General features: G+C 38.7%; 1 protein-coding gene across 1 annotated transcript; it reads left to right on the top strand.

Moving 5' to 3' along the window:
- Nucleotides 1-598: 598 nt before the first annotated feature.
- LOC137283417 (delta-like protein C) lies at nt 599-10,204 on the top strand. Its single transcript, XM_067814892.1, has 13 exons — nt 599-607; nt 1,469-1,602; nt 1,884-1,995; nt 2,335-2,471; nt 2,782-2,909; nt 4,576-5,232; nt 6,780-6,893; nt 7,871-7,987; nt 8,107-8,217; nt 8,327-8,437; nt 8,896-9,012; nt 9,602-9,709; nt 10,020-10,204. Exons 1-13 carry the CDS (start codon nt 599-601, stop codon nt 10,202-10,204), a joined length of 2,040 nt encoding a protein of 679 aa, XP_067670993.1.
- The last annotated feature ends 13,035 nt before the right edge of the window (nt 10,205-23,239 follow it).

Below are 23,239 nucleotides of genomic sequence, written 5' to 3' on the forward strand. Positions count from 1 at the left end.
ATTTACAAGAAGCCCCTTTCTTCATTTATTTCAAATGAACATATGTACTGTTTTTTTTAAAACTTGAGTCGTAGCTGCAGAATTGCTGACAGGGGAAAAAACGAATACGAAAGCGATAGTCTATTGCACCATACTGTTGCGATAACGAAAGTCTGATGTGCCTATTGCATTATGTTTTCTCTCCTGGATTTGGCTCATTTGAAGTCATTTCCCAAATGTATAGTACTGTATAGTTTATGTGAAATAAAAACAAGCTGATTTAGTTTCAGTCATTTCAGTCACTTTTAAATATTGACAAGGAACTTAAAACCCAGATCAAGTAACATTTAAAATATCAAGTTATTGAAACTGCAGGTCTGCACCCAAACATCCAGTATTTGCTGCTGCGCATTTGTCAACCAAAGACGATTACTAAACTATCGATAGTCACACATACTATCGATGAATCGATAGTGTTTTGTTTCTACCATCGACTAATTGCCGTCATAGACGCAACAATTGCAATCCATCGATAGATCGATGCATCGGAGAGCCCTAAACTTACTCATGTATAAACCGAAAGTTGGACGGTGTGAAGGGATACATAGGACACTTCATAATGAAACAGGTAAGTGTTTGGGGAGGGAGGAACCTAATTAACATTGAGGGCAACTTCCCGAATGGTGGGGCTTCTCCCTGGAGTGAGCAGCCTCTGTTTATACAGTACTAATCGGTTTTGTAGCGCTAGATAATCGCATGCGTCACTGATATTGCTTGATGATCAAATCGTTTTGTGAAGGCTACTTAATACATTCACCCCTTTAATTATGAATGATTACATTGTCTTAAGTGTTTACATGCTCATGTTGCTTGCTCCCTCCACAGGAACATCAATAGCTGTCATTGAACGACTGTGAAGCAGAAGTTAGTTGGAGGAATTTTGATAAGTAACGGTAAGTCAGTTTGTCCACCAATGAATCCACGTTTAAGTGGAAGCATCTCTTCGTTTGACGGTGCAGGTACGAGCCTGGATCCTATCGTTAGATTGTTAGAATTTGCTAAATACGGTAATCTGCAGCTGTTGCGACGTACGCACTGATATCTGGCGGTTATCACACACTGTAACGAACTCAGCGATAATGATAACATCAGGTATTGATAGCTGAAGAAGGCCAAGACAAACGTATTGTGGTGTACCTTTGGTGTTAATTTAGTGCGAGGTGATACAAGTTATCCATTTAGATGGGCAAACCAGTATTACTTTTCTGGACATCAGCAAATAGAGAGGGGATACACCTATCTACATCCCCAAATCATCATGTGGAGCCGGAGTAGCATGTTTGTTGTTTTCATATTTGTATATTTGTTTAAGGTAAGTAATTAGGTACCATTGTGTTATTTGATATAAATGTAGAATTTCGTTTTATTTTTTGTAACTGTGTGCATCTAATTCCGCCTCTAACCATGTGCAAATCTGTCAACCCGACAGCCCAGTACCGGCAGCGGGCGTGTGTCTGTACAGCTGCTGGAATATCACAGGTCATCAGATGCAGGATGCAAAGGCTCTTCCCCTCCATGTGACCTACAGTTCACCGTCTGTGTCAAGGGGCTGTCCAGCAAAAGGTAAGGCGTTTTACCTCACACCAAAGACTGATCTCAAGGTATTCATCTGTGAAGTTCAATTAAGCCATTGTCTACAATCAAAAGAATTAAATGTCATGTGGTTAACGCATGCTTTACTGTATCAACTGACAGAAGATGTACAGGATTGTGAAGAGAGGAGTTAAAGACAAATGTAAATGTTCTATACACAGGCCTCAGATACATTACCATTACGGCATAATCATGGAATCAGCTCTGACCGTACTTTGACAGTGTGAAGGTTTCTTATGATTTTGTCACAGATACTGCACAAAGACGAGTGACATGTACAAGGACACAAGGGACGTCCACTTTGGGACCACCATCAATGGCGGCATTGCCAATCCTACTGTCAAGTCGTTTATAGCGTTACAGGTAAATTTAGCAATCTAGACTTAGTCGTGTCGTCGGAAAGTCAGTGCTATTTGACTCATGACGTTTACATCTATAGCTGAAATATTAACCTGCCATGCATGTTACATTCTATGCATTCTTTATCCGTAAAAATAAAAAGTGTACAAACAAGGTGGTCCAATAAAAATGTTTTTCTGATAGAAATAAAAACTCCCCCGCAATAAAAAAAAACCCGCTGTGATATCACGGGTATATAAACGGCATAAACTACTACTCACTTACACTAAGACATGCAAAGCGTGAATGTATGGTGATCGAGTTGAAACTGCATCGTAATCAAACAGGGACTTATTTGTTCAGACAGGCGCGGAGGTTGAGGTCAGAGTGGGTGATGATTACTGGTTGTCATCGGGTCCTGTTCCTCTGGATGACTGGACGACTCCTCTACCACCGTCTCACAATGGTGCCACCATCACGCTTACGAACAGCAATTCAAGGTTTGCCAGTACAGCGATATTGGTTCTCGTCTGCTCTGAATGTAATACTATACCAATTAAAGAGGTCCTATCCTAATGGATTTTAATATTATGTTTATCCATTGAAAACACTGTTTTCGTCAAGTTGCCTTTTACACTCGATGGAATCTCTTTTGGCAGATACTAGTAATCGGAACTATATATTCTCTTGATTTTATCATTCAGTTATCATGTATAAACATGATCAGGAACAACTTATGCCCTATACCAGCACATGCTGGAATATCTGCCACTATTGTCAGTGTCAACACGTCATGACTCCCCATTGCAGATTAACACTGACAATCACTGTGACCTGTGACCCCCATTATTATGGAACGAACTGTTCTGTCCTATGTAACCCAGGGTCAGCCGATCACTACACGTGTGGCCCAGACGGGACAAAACACTGCATTAAAGGTATAGTACTCAAGCTTGTGTCACACCTGAACTAAAGACATGCATGCCGACAACTGAAGACTTTCTTAATGTCCTGAATGTGACATCGATATTAAGGTTATTCAGGAACGCGCACAGGAATCTCTTTCACGTAGTTTGAGCCTGTGTATTGTGAAAATGTGATATTGTTTGGTACAATAAGCATATACTGTCAGGATACTTAGCACTAAGCATTTTGCTGTCAACCTTAAGCTTAACCCTACAGGTATTTATCTAGAGTCGTAGACCCACTACATCCATGGTCTGGCAGGGTGTCTGCCAAGAGAGTGGAAGGTTAATGGTTTGATTCCCCACCGCGTCACAATAAAATACGGCAAAACTGGAGCTGGAGCAAGTATTGGTTGTTCCAGAGTCAACACAATGTTGTGCATGTGGGTACAGATGAAAGAGTTTGACTTGAGAGAGCACTGTTACACAGGTGTAAATCTGGAAAATGAAACATATCCACGCGTAAGTGCATTAATCTTTAAAGTCAAACCTCCTTTGAGGTTTTCCAACCTCCTCCTTGTCTAGTTCCAAGCAAAGCGGATAAATGATTTTTTGGTTGTGGTCTCTAGCCTACAACTAACTGTACTTTATAATCCTGTCTCCCTCTTTTTATGTTAAATGTTTATTTTATTGTGTGATTCTCAAATTGATTACTTCAGCGTCCTTATCTTATTCACATATTATCTTATTCACAAACGTGTCAATCATTCCTGTCTCGTATGGTATTACGTAGCTTCTTCTTGGACAAGACATTGTACTACAAACCGAACCAAAAGCCAATATTTAGTCAATATGAACGTAAGAAATGTAATCTTAGAGATTGTACGATATATGTCCGATATATTTTTTAATACAATTACGAATGAATGAGTTTAGGTTTACGCCGCACTCCGCAGTATTTCAGCTATAGTGTTGTAGTCTACAAATAATTGAGTCTAGACAGGACAACCCAGTGATCAACAGCATGAACATCGATCCACGCAAAATAGATCGATGACATGTGTCAACCAAGTAAGCAAGCCTAACCATCCCATCCCGCTGGTCGCCTCTGACGAAGTGCATGGTTTACTGACGATCACTTCTAACCCGAACAAATATCAGACAATGCAAGGATAGTTATGCAGCCGGACATCATTGCTTTATTTTGTACAAATACGGATGTATTGAGCATCTTGACATAATATCTGTTTGTAATAAAGTACTTCGTTGCCAGTCATTCAGCGCTCAGCAAACTTAATTCAAATCTGAAAGTGATGGTATCATCAATTAGAGAAACAAAGCTTCCGGACCAAAATGTTGAATACCACTCAGATATTGTTAATGTTAGTGATGATTATTATTGACAGATTAGTCAGGACTTGAAGGGGCTTCACAATTAATCTTCTAGAGATTAGAAAATTTACTATTTGTCGTCCTTAAGCCAGATTTTAAACCAGTACAGTGTTGTTAATGCTCACTTTACCTTTAAAAGCATACTGGAAAAGCTAGACATATTTATTCCGAACCACCACCTTAGAACTAATATACTATGTAAGAACATATTTTGTTCAATCCTGTAAAATCTACTTAAACGTTAAAATCATTATTTGTTCACTATTTAAGTTGTCAAGAAGTGTGCTTGCACCAACATGCTTTTCAGGATATGCCGGAAGTTCCTGCCAACAAACACCATGCCACAACGTTGCCTGCCTCAACGGAGGAAAATGTGTTGTAGTTGGGTCAACATTCAACTGTTCCTGTCCGTCAGGATTTAGCGGTACACATTGTGAAGCCACCCCGTGTACCAAGAACCCTTGTCAGAATCAAGGAACGTGTCATTTTACTAGTCCAAAAGCCTCCTGTTCCTGTAAATCTGGATTTAATGGTTCACATTGTGAGATGACACCATGTACAAGGAGTCCATGTCAGAATCAAGGAACATGTAATTTTACCGGATCAAAGGTCACCTGTTCCTGTAAATCTGGATTTAATGGTACACATTGTGAGACCACCCCGTGTACAAAGAGTCCATGTCAGAATCAAGGAACCTGTCGTGTTGTTGGGTCGACTGCTACATGTTCCTGTAAATCTGGATTTAATGGTACAAAATGTGAGATGACCCCATGTACCAAGAACCCTTGTCAGAATCAAGGAACGTGTCATTTTAGTGGACCAAAAGTCTCCTGTTCCTGTAAACCTGGATTTAACGGTACACATTGTGAAACCACCCCGTGCACTAAGAATCCATGTCAGAATCAAGGAACATGTCGTTTCACTGGATCAACGGTCACCTGTTCTTGTAGTCATGGATACAACGGTACGTAATAGGCATTTGACTACAATATACTTTTGATAATAAGCCCAGATGGTTACAAGTAAATACCTATATCAACAAATAACATCAACATTCGACAGTCATGGCATGTATTAAATGCTCTTAGTGTTTGGCTAGCTTAATTATTCTGTTATTCAGGAATGTACTGTGATGATCTGTCAACCATAACAGAAGTCACTCCATCAATGGCAGCATCATCAACAGACCGGACTCTTCCACATCTTCTCGTTTATCTCTGGATCTTTAAACCATATTGTCAATACATCATATACCACATTGCATTTGCTGTACATGGGCCAATGGCCTTTATACCGAAATAAAATCTATCTATATTTCATATACTGTAATGTGTGTATATCATACAACTCATCTTAATACTGCCATACAACGTAGTGTTACGGTTAATAATTTGCCGTGACAAACTATTTACGAAATTCCCCTTGTAAACCAGCAAAACAGAACAAAGACAAGTTGTTTACGTTCAAATAATATATTGTTAAACCACGAGAGCGACATATACAAAGTCACAAGTCAATATATCAATGCTGATTACAAATTCATTTCAAGAGATGATTACACGATGCCATTTAGAAAGTGGTCAAATGCAACATGTCATATTTGGGATTTCACTTTCTTAGTAAAGTACAAATGCTAGTACTTTTTTCGGTTGAGTCCCATCCGGGATTAGGTGCCTGACTCTGCGGGTGCGGGTTCGAATCCCGGATGGGACTCAACCGAAAAAAGTACTAGCATTTGTACTTTACTAAGAAAGTGAAATCCCAAATATGACATATGTTACATTTCAAGAGAGACAAAATCTAAGTCAGTGGGTCACAAAAAATACAATATATCAAACTCACCAAAGTCTTGATGTGAGAGGGAACAGCTATGGCAAAATGTAAACAAAGCGATCGGTGCGACAGTAGATAATGTAGACAGGATCTCAAGTGTGCTGGTAGTACATCCAAGCGTGGCAGAGTAGTAAATCCAGCAGATAGGTATGAATATCAGTGAGAGTGTCCCCCTCCACACGGCAACCAACCTTTTTATATAAACTAAGTCACTTCCCGAAAGTTCGGGCACAAACTAACATCGTCAACACTGTAGAATGGTCTCGAAGCAGTATTCCGGAAGTGAAACATTGAAAACTAGGAGCAGGTAAATTCCGGAATGCCAGAATGCTAAAAGTGTTGACCAGATATTAAAACGAAATGTGACCCATAATATTTACTATCCAAAACACCAAACATTGTGACCCAATAACAATTACTACTGAATTAATAACAAAATATACAGGAAATACACACTCGTAACAGTAGACAAATGTCTTACTTTTGTGTTTGTCATGAGTACTGTCACTCGTGAAATAACGTTTTGCGCTTGTAAACATTATTGCCATATATGGAAAAGTTGTGTAAATGTCTAACAATGTCCCTTTAATGAATACGGGAAAGGGGCAGACCTTGAATCCCATTATGAGCTGGTAAGTGACCGGAGACGTCCCATTTTGTGTTTTGCTTGTGTTTTAGCAGGTTGCCCCCACAACATCAGCAACTGCGAGTTTGCGGAGTGTCCGGATTTGACCACTGTCCGATGTGTCCGGTGTCGGGCAGGTTACACAGAGGTTGACGGACGATGCATGAGTAAGTTCAAGATATAAAACAATGCAATGTAGGGATAATTAAAAGTACAGTTTTCAATGCTAATGTCTCCATGTTGGGTGAATAGTTGTGCTCCATACGTATTAGAATCAGCTAACCACTGGTTCGAAACCTAGATCCCTCTCAATAGCGATCATGGTGATGGCTTCCCCCAAATAACGATGTAACTAAGATAATGTCGTCAGCATGAGTGAATGAGTTTAGTTTTACGCCGCGCTCAGTAATATTCCAGCTATATGGCAGTGGTCTGCAAATAATAGAGTCTGGACCAGATATTACAGTGACTAACAGCATGAGCATCGATCTGCACAACTGGGAACCGTTGACATGTGTCAGCCTAGTCAGCGCTTACGATCGTCATCATGAACACACTCATACCCCTGTGTTGTCATGATTTACAACGGTCACTTTTCGTGCATTCAATAACTGACAAACCTTGTGATGGTTCGGGTTAGAATTGGTCTTCAGTAACCGCGATTGTCAGACTCGCTGACCTGGTTGTCATATGTCATCGTATACGAATGGGGTACCCCCGTCATTTTCCGGGAATTCAATAGCTGTCGAAACCTGTGAAGATCTTCGTTAGTCCATTCGTGTCGTTAAGGGCAATGTGTGATCAGGCTCTCTGGGTTGATTGACACGTGTCATTGTATTCTAGTTGTGCAGATCGCTCGTCATGTTTTTGATCATCCGATTATCTGGTCAAGACGCGACTATATACAAACCGCCTCCGTGTAGCTGAGTGTGGTGTTAGACATTAAATAAACGTCCTCATTACTGACATCCCTGTTTCGTGTTTAAGCATTCACAACTCCCCTATCTGGTAGTCCATTGCTGGGTGGGCGGGTTCTCGTGCTTGCACAGGCTGCACATGGTTAGTATGCTGTGGTGCTATACATTTATGGGCCTTGATCATTCTCACCCGGAGTGACTATGAGTACTGACGAATTATGTTTCAGCATGTCCACCCCGCACCCCTATCCTGCACTGTGAGGAAGAACAATCAGTCGGCTGTCTCTTCAGGTGGTGCAGCAGGTGTGAGCAGGGATTCTACCGGGAGGCCTCTGCTTGTGAGGGTAAGACTTCCATTCCAAATACACTATCTAACTTTCAGCAATGTATACAGAAGTATCAGGAAAAACATGTCAACGGATTTGATGATATGTTTGACAATGTTTCTTGAAATCCAACACAGTGTGCCCCCGTCTTCACGCCGGATGTCGTGATCACGTCTGTTCCTCTGCTGATGACGTCAGATGTGTTAGATGCCATCCGGGTTTCTTCTTGACTGAGAACACCTGCAAAGGTAAAGAATACATTCAGCTATTATCTTGTGCTTATGTTTAACCTTGTGGAATGAAAGTACCAGTGAGGCCAAATATCTTAATATACCAATTCCATATGTGTTCTTCCAGAATGTCCGTCCCCAAACCCAATGTGCGACGAATTCACCTGTATAGACCTTAATGACGTCACATGCACCAAGTGTAAATATGGATTCCTGGAAGTTGACGGCCAGTGTCTAGGTAAGGCATTTCAGTTGCAACGAAACGTTATACTTAAATTTAAAGATTGTTCTGGCAATACATAATGGTAAGAGCGTTCTACATACAAATATGCGAAAGGGGCTGGTTTTAAACAGTAGTGTCATGGTGTTTCGGTATACCGTGGGGAAAAAAAAACATCATTTATCACTGCTGAATGGCATGGGTTTGGTGCTGAAACCAGTGCCAATAAAGGGGCATAACTCTGTAAGGAGAATTACAACTCTTTGTCCAACAGGGCAATAATGACCCGCCTACACGAGCATACATTCCACTGTGTAACCATTGCAAGTTTGGTCTGTTCAGCAAACACTTGTCGTTGGTTGAAACAGTTTATTTTCTGTTGGAACTGAATATCAGAAAGGCAATCTGTACAATCTCTTTAGCGCAATCGTGACACGACCACAAGATCTGATATTTCCTGATTTGTACTGTTGCAGTATGTCCGTCCTCGAGTCTGATTCCGGACTGTGTAGACGTTGCCAGAGACGGCTGCTTCAAACATTGGTGCCGGAAGTGTGCTCCTGGCTTCTTCATCAGCGGAACAGCTTGTGATGGTAAAGAAAACTATGTTTAAAGCTAATGTTAATGGTTCTTACGATCGTTTTTTTTTCACTTTTGCTCAGCATTTTAAAGTGTAAAATGCCAGAAAACAAGAAATGTCCGAAACAGAAGCACCTGGGTAAAAACCTAAAGTAAAGATCAAAAGACCATCTGGAAACTAAACGCACAGTATTATCTTTGGAACAACTAACAACTGTATTCCAATAATGAGCAATCACGAAGCTCCAGGTGGATTGCCCAATCTACCCCACTCTGCTTATTCAAACTCTCTGTAGATAATTTATAAATATGCCAACTACTGTTCTTTATATTATGATGTCAAAATGTATATTATCTCTTCAGATGTATCACTTGCCACTATATATTCGTGCACACCGAGTGTCATGATTTTTGGTGATTCGTAATATACTTTTCATTTTTATAACACTCCTCACACGAAACAGAAATCGATTCGTTCTAAAGAAAGTCGAGGCTAGGTTTTCTTTGGTATTGACGTTTCAGAAATACATCACATCCTAACTATAAATATATATAAATATAAATGTCAAACTTTTCTGTATTACTATTTGTCCATTCTTTTAGTCTGTCCCCCACCTGGTGTAGGTTGTCAACTTGCTGAATGTAATTCTACCAAAGACTCACGCTGTGTGAGATGTTTCCATGGCTACGACTTAAGAGGTGGAATCTGCAGTAAGTAGTAACTGTTATTTCATTGTTGGACTAACGGGATCGGGTGGTCAGACTCGCTGACATGGTTGACACATGTTGTATCCTAATTCCGTAAACCGATGCTCGTACTGATGATCACAGAATGATTTGCTCCAGACTCGATTATTTACAGACCGCCGTAATATAACTGGAATATTGCTGAGAGCAGCTTTGTTAAACAAAGCAAACAAAGAAATTTCAGTGTAAAACAGTTCATCAAACTGGTCAAATCGTCAGTTTCAACTATTTTGCGTACATGTTAACAATACAAACCCACCGGTTTCCTTTTCAGCACATTCCCATGGCAACGAATCAGCCACTATCTCAACCCAATGCGTGGACAACCCACACGTCGATTGTGCTTCTCTGCATTCATCTCTCCACGTCTGCTCAGAACCGACTACGGCCTGTGACTACTGTCCTCGATACTGTAACATGTGTGACACGTGCACCCAAGGCATGCCTATCATTGGCTGATGAAACAGAGAGTGAAAGAGATCTGTTTCAGACTGCTTTGCACTGTATTTCAGTAACATCGGGCGAGTCACCTGCCATTGGCGGAAACCCTGAAAAGATACATGTGCAAATGTTTATCAAATTGAAAAATGTAATCACTGTGATCTCGAGATTTGAAATCATTGTTATATATTTCTTGCAGGACTAACTGGAACAGCTCTATATTATGCAACGGAGCTTTGAAGCATAAAAATATTTCGTAATGTTTTGCGACAAAGGTGCTGTCATTGTTCTGATAATTAGATGTATATTGTATAAATCCAAATCCAATAATACATAAAACACGTCACAATTTAATTCTGGACTCACAATAGTCCAGAAACTCTCAGCACTGTGGCCACTCTCGCACAAGGGATTTCGCAAAATTAAACAGGCAGCTGTTATGTATGTGTGCTAAGGATGAAAAAATGAAAAAAATTTTTTTCGAAAACTCAAAATTTAAACTCGCTCGCCCATGGGCACGCCCATGGGCGAACAGTGGCCAATGGGTAGGCCCATGGGCAGGCCCATGGGCGAAAGTGTTTCATTTCATCTAGAATGAATGTTTTGGAGGTTGTAAATGAATGAAAAAATGTTAATAAGTATCATGACACAAATTTCAGCTTGTTGTGACTTGACTCTGCTAACTGACAGCGATTTTGAAAAATCTCGCCCATGGGTGAAAAACATATTAGCCCATGGACGAGAATAATTAATTTCATTGAAACTACATGTTTTTTTTCCAGGCTGTGCAGTCTTTCAATACATGAACGTGTATTTATTATTGTCTTGACACGAAATTAAGCTTATTTTGACTTAATTCGGCTAATTAAGAGTGATTTTTCAAAAAGACTCGCCCATGGGCGAAAACCATTTGGCCCATGGGTGAGAATATTTACTTTTACTCAAAATACACATTTTCCCATGTTTTGGAGGTTGTGAATGGATGAAAGTATGTTCATAAGTATCATGTCACAAAATTCAACTAATTTTGAATTAATTCCGTTAATTTAGAGCTATTTAAGAAAATCTCAACCATGGGCGAAAAACATTTTAGCCCATGGGCGAGAATATTTCCTTTTACCCCAAACACATCTTTTCCAGTATTTGGAGGTTGTAAATGAATAAAAGTACATTTATGAGTATCATGACAGAAATTTCAACTCATTTTGACTTAATTCCTCTAAATGAGAGCAATTTTGAAAACTCTCGCCCATGGGAGAAAGACATTTTAGCCTATGGGCGAGAATATTTGCCTTCACTCAAAATACATCTTTTCCTGTGGTTTGGAGGTTGTAAATGAATGAGGATATATATATGAGTATCATGGCACAAAATCCAACTCATTATGACTTAATTCTGCTAATTGAGACCGATTTTCAAAAACATCTCGCCCATGGGCGAAAAACACTGGGCCCATGAGCGAGAATATTTCCTTTTCACTCCAAATACATCTTTTCTAATGTTTTGGAGGATGTAAATGAATGAAAGTGCCATTATGAGTATCACGACACAAACTTCAACTGATTTTGACTTAATTTTGCGAATTCAGGAAGATTTTTTAAAATATGCCAGAATAATCACTTTTACTCAAAATACATCTTTTCCTGTGTTTTGGATTTTGTAAATGAATGAGGATATATTTATATGTATCATGGCACAAAATCCAACTCATTTTAACTTAATTCTGCTAATTTGTAACAAGTACAAGAATCTGGACTTCCACTTAAATTTTCATAGCTTTTCTTATTGTCTTGGAGGTTGTAAATATATGAATGAAAGTGTGTTTATAATTATCACGACCAAAAAAAATGAAATCATTCCGGTCTTAATTCGACTAATCTCTCTCGTGGACGAAAATATATTCGTTTGCTCGTTTTCTTTATTTTGCAAACATATAGATTAAAAATAGCTGAAATTCTAATGACAATTCAGTTTAATTTCGTGAGTTTAGTTTTATGTTGCACTCAGTAATATCCCAGCAATATGGCGGCGGTTTGTAGATAATCGAGTTTGGATCAGACAATCCAGTGATTAACAGTATGAGCATCGACCTGCACAATTGGGAACTGATGACATGTGTCAACCAAGTCAGCGAGCCTGACCACCCGATCCCGTTAGTCGCCTCTTACGACAAGCATAGTCGCCTTTTATGGCAAGCATGGGTTGTTTAAGCCCTTTACTTCCAGCAACATATACAATACACTTAGAATACTAAGCCTTGAGATTCTTTTGAATTTAGGTATTCTATAAATATACCAAAATTCAACCTATATCTATGAAGTTGAAGTTATTTGTGAAAGCCCTAATCAAGAGTGACCAAACTCCAGTGACTATATTGGGACACAATAGTAAACGGTGTTGTGAGATCTTTAAACTGTATTGAAATACGTCTTGCCAATTCCGCTGACATTCACCAAATGTACCTACCTAGTAGTTTTAAGTGTACCTACCCAGTTTAGCATGTTTCGTTTGAATAGTGTGGTCTCCATTTTTAGTAATTCCCGTTTGCCCGTCCCGGCTTTTCCTCGTCCGAGGTTTTATGGGGTATTCTCCTATTTGTCAGACCAGAAATTATCTACAACAGGGGTAGGTCACTCGCTTGTTTTCTTTACCATTTGTACTAATTAGTATGCGCCTCCTCCTGCTCCAATGCACACAGTGACCTGATTCGTCTCCATCGCAACTTAGGCTGCGTTTAACAGTACTTTAGCCAGTTTACTGTGTCAGTCGAAATCTTACAATGAATGAATGAAGAGCAAGAAGTATATGTGAATGAATGAAAGAAATGATAAAAGAAAGAAGTGCATATGTGAATGAATGAGAAAGATATAATCAAAGAAAGAAGTACATGTGTGAATGAATGAAAGAATAAATGATACATCACGGCCATCCCTTCCAAAACATGCTAAAGAACGCAAAACTATCGTTAGATCACATGTGTTAACGTCAGCTTGTTATTGTCTCCCTGGTCAGGCGTAACAATTGTCAGACAGGTTAAAACAACAAACTATCTGATTGACTGCACAGCTGCCTGTTGACGTAGTATACCCACATCACCTACTTTTCCTGCGTAACCTTCATCTACATCACCATCCTTAATATATTGAGCAGAGAGCAAGGAAGGCCCTATAGCTGTAACCACTGAACCGTGGCGTCTCTCTGCTCCCAAGTTCCCAAGTGGGGGTGTCCTTCTCTACCTCTTCCATTAATCTTAAAACATCTAACAAGCTCAACGCATGCATCTTTTTATTAAAATGTGATGTTATACATAATCATAAAAGTATTTTTATGTATTATTCAGTTGATTATTATTCTAGAATGTATGACACGCTGGACAGGTCTAGGGCATTTTGTGTTAATTTACCATTCCCATTTTCATAATGCTTGAAAAAGACACTCATTAATCTATCGCAGAGTTTTGTCATTCCTTCACTCCAACATGGTTGCTAAATCCCCTATGATCATAGTATATCGACTCTGCCATACCCAATTCACCTAATCCTGAGATATCAACCAGTCATGACATACCCACACCGCCTAATTAATTTTCCGTACCTATCGAGTAAAAAATACATAAAATGGGAGGACGCCTTGTTAACTAATGGGAGTGAGCCTTGCAGGGAGTACCCTCACTCTCACAAACCCACGTATTGAGGAGACGCGGCCGTGTTTGTCGGGGATTTTTCTGGCTTTGCTAAATAAATCGTACATAAACATGTAAAATATTTTGCTTTGATTCTGTAACTACCCACATTATGACATTGAGACCATTTTGGTTTATCGAGTAAAATACGATTGAATAGTTTTGAGTTTGAATCTTGCCACTTTAGCGCTCTATCTTTTTAAATGGGGCGTGCATACTAATATTTAGGTGTTTTTTAGTATTCCGTCTATTTGTTTAAATTAACTGATTTACCTGTTTTTGCTTTGTTTGGGTTTTTTATTGCAAGTGGCCCAGCGAGTGAGTCTGCTTTGATACCTGTAAATTTATTCTGACGTTTGACGAGCGGGACGTAAACAAGAACATATATGGAGCCCCTGCATCAATACGTATTAAAGTGTTTGAAACATTATTCGAGACCATTATTTGTACACAACTGATGAAATGTACCTGAAAGATCAAGATTCATAAGAACGTACAGGGCACATTTCTCCTACCCCATTTAAGAATGTTCATTTCTGATTGGTTCACGTGGCCATGCGAGGGAGAATAGATCATTAAGTTTTACCCCGCCACGTGGGAAAAGCCTGCATCCAGTCAGTGAACTGTAAAGCAGTGGTTCGAATTGACTATAGTTAGTACCATGTTAATATAATACATGGTTTCAGCTTGTTTTGATGCTCTTTTTACATAAAGTGATATTTAAACATTCGTTATGGTAAATACGGTGTAGCAATGTGATGAAGAGTATGCGGGTTTTCTTCATCCACCGATGAGAATGGTGGTATCCTCTTTTGGTTCACACCCGGATTGTCGATTGTTTTATCAAATACACAACAGGACTGTCGAAAAGCAGTGGAGTGTGACAGTGGTCAACACTGTTCTAATGACACCCGGAGCGTCGACTACCTTGGAGAACTTGTGCCCGAGAATAGCAGAAGACTCGTCTCTACGCTAATTAACGAGCTAAAACACATACACAAAGACTTCGGTGAAAGAATGAGCTGCGGAACCAATTCCTGAATGATAGTCGTCGCACGAACAGTAGTCGAGAAAGTTGGCGTCATCGGGAATCGAGGGTCTGTGAGCAATGTAAACTGCATATTGTGAGACAGTGGCCACAATAAAGAATATAGAAGAACTTGACAGAAGGCTTCAGCGTCTCAACGAGCAGCTCCAAAGACAAGAGATTTCCGTAATGAGCTGTGCTCATCAGACTGTCTGCCTCGCTCATAGTGACCACATTACTGTACTTTATAACGTATTTGGTTTTCCTTCATGTCCGGAGCGTCGAACGCCATAGTGTTGACACCTGATTACCTCCTTACGTAATACCCGAAACATCGAATTTACAAACATTTCAATTCAATTTTAGACAGCCCAGGCAAGTCGTTTGTTTAAGGAGTAAGAGGATTAGGAGGCATGGTCGACTAGATTTCTTTGTTTAACTAATCCCACACGGCCTTCACCAATAGAGGGAATGATTTCTGTTCAGTTATGACATTGCTGTTCTCCATAGGTCTCTATTTTCTCCACACATCTCCATGTTGTTGTATTTTTGTGTGTTTTGTAACTCTGATAGGGACTGGTGAACAAGCTTTACAGTACCTCACCCATACAGCATATAATACAAAATATAAATGAAGCATGTGTCGTCATCCATATGAACTATCATATAATAACATATGCATACATATCATTACATCAAATACATCTATCATATAAGTAAACATGAAAAATAGAATTATGGTTTGTTGTGTCTGACTAGCTCTTTGTAGAAACACTGAACATTTGTGAGAAGGTTTTTGACAAGTTAATTAGTTTCCTCTTAAAAATTAAAAAATCAAGCTTTGTGTTTTATGATAAAATCGTGGACGGATCAACTGGTTTTCACAGTGAATAAGTTCTTTTCCGTTCACCGAAGTCATCATAGACCACAGTGAGAAAAGGTCGATCTTCAAGCAGTAAGGAAGACCATGATAGCGTATGGAGTACGTGTGTCTTGGTCATCTCCTCCGTTATCCCCTCCCCGAATCCACACCCCACCAGGGCGTGTAGGACTTGTTTCGGTGAATGAAAAGGGACTCCTAAAACCCCATATACCCCTAATCACAATGCTATAATTTGTCGTTTTTGTGTATCCGGTTTTGTGTATTCTGTAATATTGTATAGTACTGGTGAAGCGTTAATCAAAGCAATATTTTGTTTGCTAAACGAACCACATTTTTTTGAGAATCAAAATATGTTTTAAGCACATTTCCAAAATTGAAATGCAGCATGCACACAATAACTAAATTGGAAGGAATATCGTGCCGGACAAGGTTTTCCAGAGCACCTGAACATAAATGTCAATGTCTTTCAAAGACTAATATGTGCAGGTCTTGCAAAAGGACAAAGCAGGTATGCTTGACAAAGTTCTTGCAAAGGAGGTTTATACACAACACCAAAACCAACCGGTCAGCTCGACGCCTTATAGAATAATCAATTCGAGATGTCCTTTGAATGTGAGATATTTGGCTGCGCGTCTTGCGCAATCAGTCTTTTTCATCCATATACACTTACGAACACCTGTTCATTTCAAAGTTGGTGTCTCCTAATGACCTAATGTGATCCATGGATGAATTTTGTATATGACAAGTAAAATACACATGAAAGCGGCAGCTGTTATACTCCAATAAACAAGACCAGCGGACGAGACATGACTTTTTCTGTGCAAATTGTCGTAGGCGCTTTGCGGAAATTACGTAAGTGAACGCGGAAGAAACAGAAAGCGTCATCGTTCCGCTCAGTTTCCATTGTCTTTGCGAGTTATGCTGAGATACTCAACAAACTGAGATAAAAGTCAAAATGATGAAAAAGTGGAAATCAGTGTGTGGATTAGAACTTGAAAATCACTCATGAAGTCTCTGACAAAGTAATATCTGTTCAGGTCATGATCATTTGGAAAAAAATACGAAAGTTCTATGGATATACAACTTCTTATAAGGTAAGCAGCATTTCGGCGTAGCTGTTAAACTCGTTCAAGAAAGGAATATCTTACAGGTAGTCCTGTAAGTTAAACCTTTGTTTTGGGTCGAGGTCAAAATCGTTTGATGTAGTGACAACGGTGTTGTTTTATGGGATTAGACACGGCTTTTCTATAAAAAAAGTAAAATGTGTGTCCTCAGGAAACGAAATAAGACACGTGTACCAGAATGTAAGTGAATCGATGTTAGCGAGTTCAATCAGTGATTTCAGTTAATAAAATGGGCTTTCAGTTCACTCCTTCCAGTAGTAATGAGTTATTTAGTTTCTTGGTAGAATTGCTTGCAAGGTGAATGTTGAAAATGACAGTTTTCAGGATCATTTTAACAACTTCAGTTATGGCTTCAGTAAAGCTGCTATGCTTCACGTTTCGTCCTACTTATTTTACGGGAAGATACCTTTGTGTAAACAGCTATATGTTCATTCTGGTAAAAAGGGAGAATATATCTCGTGAAAATGAATTTTGGAAGAATGCAGATCAACAGTTCCAGATGTCTCAACAACATAATTTCTAAAATACTTAGAGACCACAATCACGGAAGCCAAAGTAAATCTGTTCGAGTGTAGCAAAAATAGGGAAAATTTATTTCAAAAATAGAAAAGTAAACGCAAAGTCAATCTTGATTACATTACGTATTCCTCATAGCCCGATATAATGATTATACATTAATAGTATGGATACGTTAATGTATAGTTTAAACTAATCTCCTCAAGTAATCGGGACTGGATTGTCAAGCATAAACATACATATCAATGCCGCTCCATACCAATAATATAATTACATAACATACATGATAACACCACTTCATGTTCCGCTCGTCAAACGTCAGAATAAATTTACAGTTATCAAAGCAGACTAACAGGCCCACTAGCAGTAAAAAACAAAACAAAAACAAATAAATTAATATATCCAAATGAATAGATGGAATACTAAACACCACCAAAATATGCACACCCCCTTTAAAAAGGTAGAGTGCAAAAGTGGCAAACCAGTAAAATATGCCAAGATTCAAACTCAAAACTATACAATCGTATTTTACTCGATAAATCAGAATGGTCTCAATGTCATAATGTGGGTAGTTATAGAATCGAAGCAAAATATTGTACATATATGTATCATGAAATAATAATTTATCAACTGAATAACACATAAAAATACTCTTATGATATGTATAACATCACATTTGAGTAAAGAAATGCATGCGTTGAGCTTGTTAGATGTTTTGAAGATCAATGGAATAGGTAGAGAAGGACACCCCCACTTGGGAACTTGGGAGCAGAGAGACGCCACGGTTCAGTGGTTACAGCTATAGGGCCTTCTGTGCTCTCTGCTCAATATATTAAGGGTGGTGATTAAGGTTACGCAGGAAAAGTAGGTGATGTGGGTATACTACGTCAACAGGTAGCTGTGCAGTCAACCAGATAGTTTGTTGTTTTAACCTGTCTGACAATTGTTACGCCTGACCAGGGAGACAATAACAAGCTGATGTTAACACATGTGATCTAACGATAGTTTTGCGTCCTTTAGCATGTTTTGGAAGGGATGGCCGTGATGTATCATTTATTCTTTCATTCATTCACATATGTACTTCTTTCTTTGATTATTTCTTTCATTCATTCACATATACTTCTTGCTCTTCATTCATTCATTCATTCATTCATTCATTGTAAGATTTCGACTGATACAGTAAACTGGCTGAAGTACTGTTAAACGCAGCCTAAGTTGCGATGGAGACGAATCAGGTCACTGTGTGCATTGGAGCAGGAGGAGGCGCATACTAATTAGTACAAATGGTAAAGAAAACAAGCGAGTGACCTACCCCTGTTGTAGATAATTTCTGGTCTGACAAATAGGAGAATACCCCATAAAACCTCGGACGAGGAAAAGCCGGGACGGGCAAACGGGAATTACTAAAAATGGAGACCACACTATTCAAACGAAACATGCTAAACTGGGTAGGTACACTTAAAACTACTAGGTAGATACATTTGGCGAATGTCAGTGGAATTGACAAGACATATTTCAATACACTTTAAAGATCTCACAACACCGTTTATTAATGTGTCCCAGTATAGTCACTGGAGTTTGGTCACTCTTGATTAGGGCTTTCACAAACAACTTCAACTTCATGGATATAGGTTGAATTTTGGTATATTTATAGAATACCTAAATTCAAAAGAATCTCAAGGCTTAGTATTCTAAGTGCATTGTATATGTTGCTGGAAGTAAAGCTCTGTGTTCGGGACCCGTGAAGATCTGGAGTAGAAGAGGGCCTCAACAACCCATGCTTGCCATAAAAGGCGACTATGCTTGTCGTAAGAGGTGACTAACGGGATCGGGTGGTCAGGCTCGCTGACTTTTGCTGGCACATGTCATCAGTTCCCAGTTGTGCAGGTAGATGCTCATACTGTTGATCACTGGATTGCCGTCGCCATATTTCTCGGATATTGCTGAGTGCGACATAAAACTACACTCACGAAATTAAACTGAATTTTCATTAGAATTTCATCTATTTTTAAACCATATGTTTGCAAAATAAAGAAAACGAGCAAACGAAAATATTTTCGTCCACGAGAGAGATTAGTCGAATTAAGACCGGAATGATTTCATTTTTTTTGGTCGTGATACTTATAAACAGATTTAAGTGGAAATCCAGATCCCATACTTGTTACAAATTAGCAGAATTAAGTCAAAATGAGTTGAATTTTGTGTCATGATACTTACAAATATATCCTCATTCATTTACAAAATCCAAAACACAGGAAAAGATATTCTCGCTCATGGGCCCAATGTTTTTCGCCCATGGGCGAGATGTTTTTTGAAAATCGGTCTCAATTAGCAGAATTAAGTCATAATGAGTTGGATTTTGTGCCATGATACTCATATATATATCATCATTCATTTACACCTCCAAACCACAGGAAAAGATGTATTTTGAGTGAAGGCAAATATTCTCGCTCATGGGCCAAAATGTCTTTCTCCCATGGGCGAGAGTTTTCAAAATTGCTTTCATTTAGAGGAATTAAGTCAAAATGAGTTGAAATTTCTGTCATGATGCTCATAAATGTACTTTCATTCATTTACATCCTCCAAATACTGGAAAAGATGTGTTTGGGGTAAAAGGAAATATTCTCGCCCATGGGCTAAAATGTTTTTCGCCCATGGTTGAGATTTTCTTAAATAGCTCTAAATTAACGGAATTAATTCAAAATTAGTTGAATTTTGTGACATGATACTTATGAACATACTTTCATCCATTCACAACCTCCAAAACATGGGAAAATGTGTATTTTGAGTAAAAGTAAATATTCTCACCCATGGGCCAAATGGTTTTCGCCCATGGGCGAGTCTTTTTGAAAAATCACTCTTAATTAGCCGAATTAAGTCAAAATAAGCTTAATTTCGTGTCAAGACAATAATAAATACACGTTCATGTATTGAAAGACTGCACAGCCTGGAAAAAAAACATGTAGTTTCAATGAAATTAATTATTCTCGTCCATGGGCTAATATGTTTTTCACCCATGGGCGAGATTTTTCAAAATCGCTGTCAGTTAGCAGAGTCAAGTCACAACAAGCTGAAATTTGTGTCATGATACTTATTAACATTTTTTCATTCATTTACAACCTCCAAAACATTCATTCTAGATGAAATGAAACACTTTCGCCCATGGGCCTGCCCATGGGCCTACCCATTGGCCACTGTTCGCCCATGGGCGTGCCCATGGGCGAGCGAGTTTAAATTTTGAGTTTTCGAAAAAAATTTTTTTCATTTTTTCATCCTTAGCACACATACATAACAGCTGCCTGTTTAATTTTGCGAAATCCCTTGTGCGAGAGTGGCCACAGTGCTGAGAGTTTCTGGACTATTGTGAGTCCAGAATTAAATTGTGACGTGTTATAAATTGTTTTTGCTTCAAATATATTTATGCAATCATTGATTCGATGTAATGTTGTTGTTGTTTTTAGTTTAACGCCGTCCCAACAAACATATAAACCAAATCGCCAGTCTGACCAATCGAAGCAGCAGTCGTTTATGGACACGGGGGCAAAGTCCTGTAGTGCCTGAGTACCATAAGTGCACAGTTTCGTGAATACTCATAAATACTATATTTTGTCGATTAATGTGCCGTCTTAACTGACGAATATTTGTACAAGATATTTTGTGATGTCCTTCGGTATAATTGTCTCATACATGTAAGTCGCGAACCTTTAACTGTCTGCATATTTTACCTTTGGTCAAGAAGACCAAACTGTTAAATAACACGCACGCACACACCCGTGCGCACGCACGCAAAAACTCACACGCGTGCACACACATATATAAATACGTCTTAAATAGATGCCTCAACATTATTTACTTCTAAATATATAATGAGATACACACACACACACACACACATATATATATATATATACACACACACACACACACACACACACACACACACACACATATATATATATATATATATATATATATATATATATATATATATATATAATTTGCTACACGATAAATAATAAATATTATTTAACTACAACTGATTGAACGGTTTTGAATACGTGACTCTAAAAACAGATATGATCCAACTCATAAATGGAATATGTTTCGAAAGGAAACTCATTGGTCGAATATTGCAACTCGAAGTGGTGAAAATCCTTCAAGAGAAATGTTTCGGAACTGGTGTTGTAGTTTTGTGAAAAAAAACCAACAACATTACATCAATATTAAAATCTGAACTACAAACATACACGATCAGTTGCAAGGGTAGTATAGATTCAAATCTTTCAGCAGTTTGTTACGAAAAGTAAACTTTCGTGTGTGTATGAGAGAGAGAGAGAGAGAGAGAGAGAGAGAGAGAGAAGGAAAGACAGAAACATAACGTGCCTTCGTGTATGTATGTGTGTAAGAGTGTATGTGCCCTGTGTGTTTAGATTCATAATAAGCACCCACGTATAAAATATTACATAATTAAATTTTTATTGTGGTCATTAAAATTCTGGCAATTTGATTGGTTAACTGGGAACATTTCTGTTGATTTCATTTCCCAATAAATCTAAAAACATAAACCACGCCCACCGAACCGGACTACTTTCGGACCTGAGGAATGTCGGGGAATACCTTTACACAGCGAGGGAATTCCCTTGCACTCGGGTACCATAATGAACTTTGGATAAACATTGAAGTGATACATTGTGGTTAACATAAACAAACAACTCAAAATTATTCGTGAATAATATTGTAACGCCTCGACAATAGGAAGCGCACGTCGGAACATCAGTCGCAATCGCAGTCACATCGTAGCCCCTTTCCACTTGCGGAAATACTGCTGCCATGAACAATCTCAGTTCCACTCTGCGCTGATTGGCTAATGGTTTGGTAGGCGTGTCATTTTATGTAAATGAGTCACCTGAGTCATGGCACGCCATTACCGAATTCTTACACTGAAAATGTTAATCGGTGGTAACAAAGATATCTGTTTCGATGAATTTGATTGTGTTTAAAGAAAAAATTGTTGAAAGCCTATAGTATTTGTTTTTGAATTTAATTATAAGGATTGACCGTATATTTAGTTGTATGAAACTAAAAACCAATGATCACACTGAAACATTTCACATCCAGAATCGCTACTGACGTTTTTCACTCATTAAGAGAGGACTCATATTTTCACACTGCAATACAAATACAAAATATAAAAGAATAACATGTTTGTTGTTGGTGAAAAAGTTACTTAATATAAACAATTTCATGTTCATGCATCCTGCTGTCCTGTGATGACAGCAAACTCTTTGCCGACATAATGCTCAGTCTTTACTGATCGACCTACAATGACGTGACATCGTTATGCTGGCACATGGGTCAGTCGTGATTTTGCATGTCACTGTGCCCAGATGTACGTAGTTGAAAACTCTGTTACTTTCAGGAGGTTCCGCATGTTCGGAATACGAAGTCCGGCGTTATACTACAAACACATAAGCAATATGTTCCGAGTTAAAGGCACAATGCCAGGCTTTTTCGACAATACTTTCGCCTTTAATATATACTCTTCAAAACATGAAACTTGACTCGTTGTTTTGGAGTTTACTTACTGAGTACATATAGCTGATTCAAACATGACATCATTGCTTAATTACAGTAAAAGTATCGCTTTAAAAAAATATGCATGATTATATAGAAAGTGTTTGGTACAATCACAGAGGGCTATGACAAACACTTGGTCAGAGTGAAATGTCACTTTCTGTTGTGACCACCATCATCATCGATAGCAGCTTGGCAATTGTGACCCACAGAAGAATTTGAGAAGTTGTCTTTTGGTTTGATACTT

The sequence above is a fragment of the Haliotis asinina genome, chromosome 5, assembly GCF_037392515.1.
Source record: "Haliotis asinina isolate JCU_RB_2024 chromosome 5, JCU_Hal_asi_v2, whole genome shotgun sequence".
Taxonomy (NCBI): Eukaryota; Metazoa; Mollusca; class Gastropoda; order Lepetellida; family Haliotidae; genus Haliotis; species Haliotis asinina.

Excerpts from the sequence above, each read along its gene's own strand:
- LOC137283417 (XM_067814892.1), top strand. Across the intron at positions 1,603-1,883 it reads AAGGGGCTGTCCAGCAAAAG|ATACTGCACAAAGACGAGTG; the intron begins GTAAGGCGTTTT and ends ATTTTGTCACAG. Across the intron at positions 8,438-8,895 it reads AGTTGACGGCCAGTGTCTAG|TATGTCCGTCCTCGAGTCTG; the intron begins GTAAGGCATTTC and ends GTACTGTTGCAG.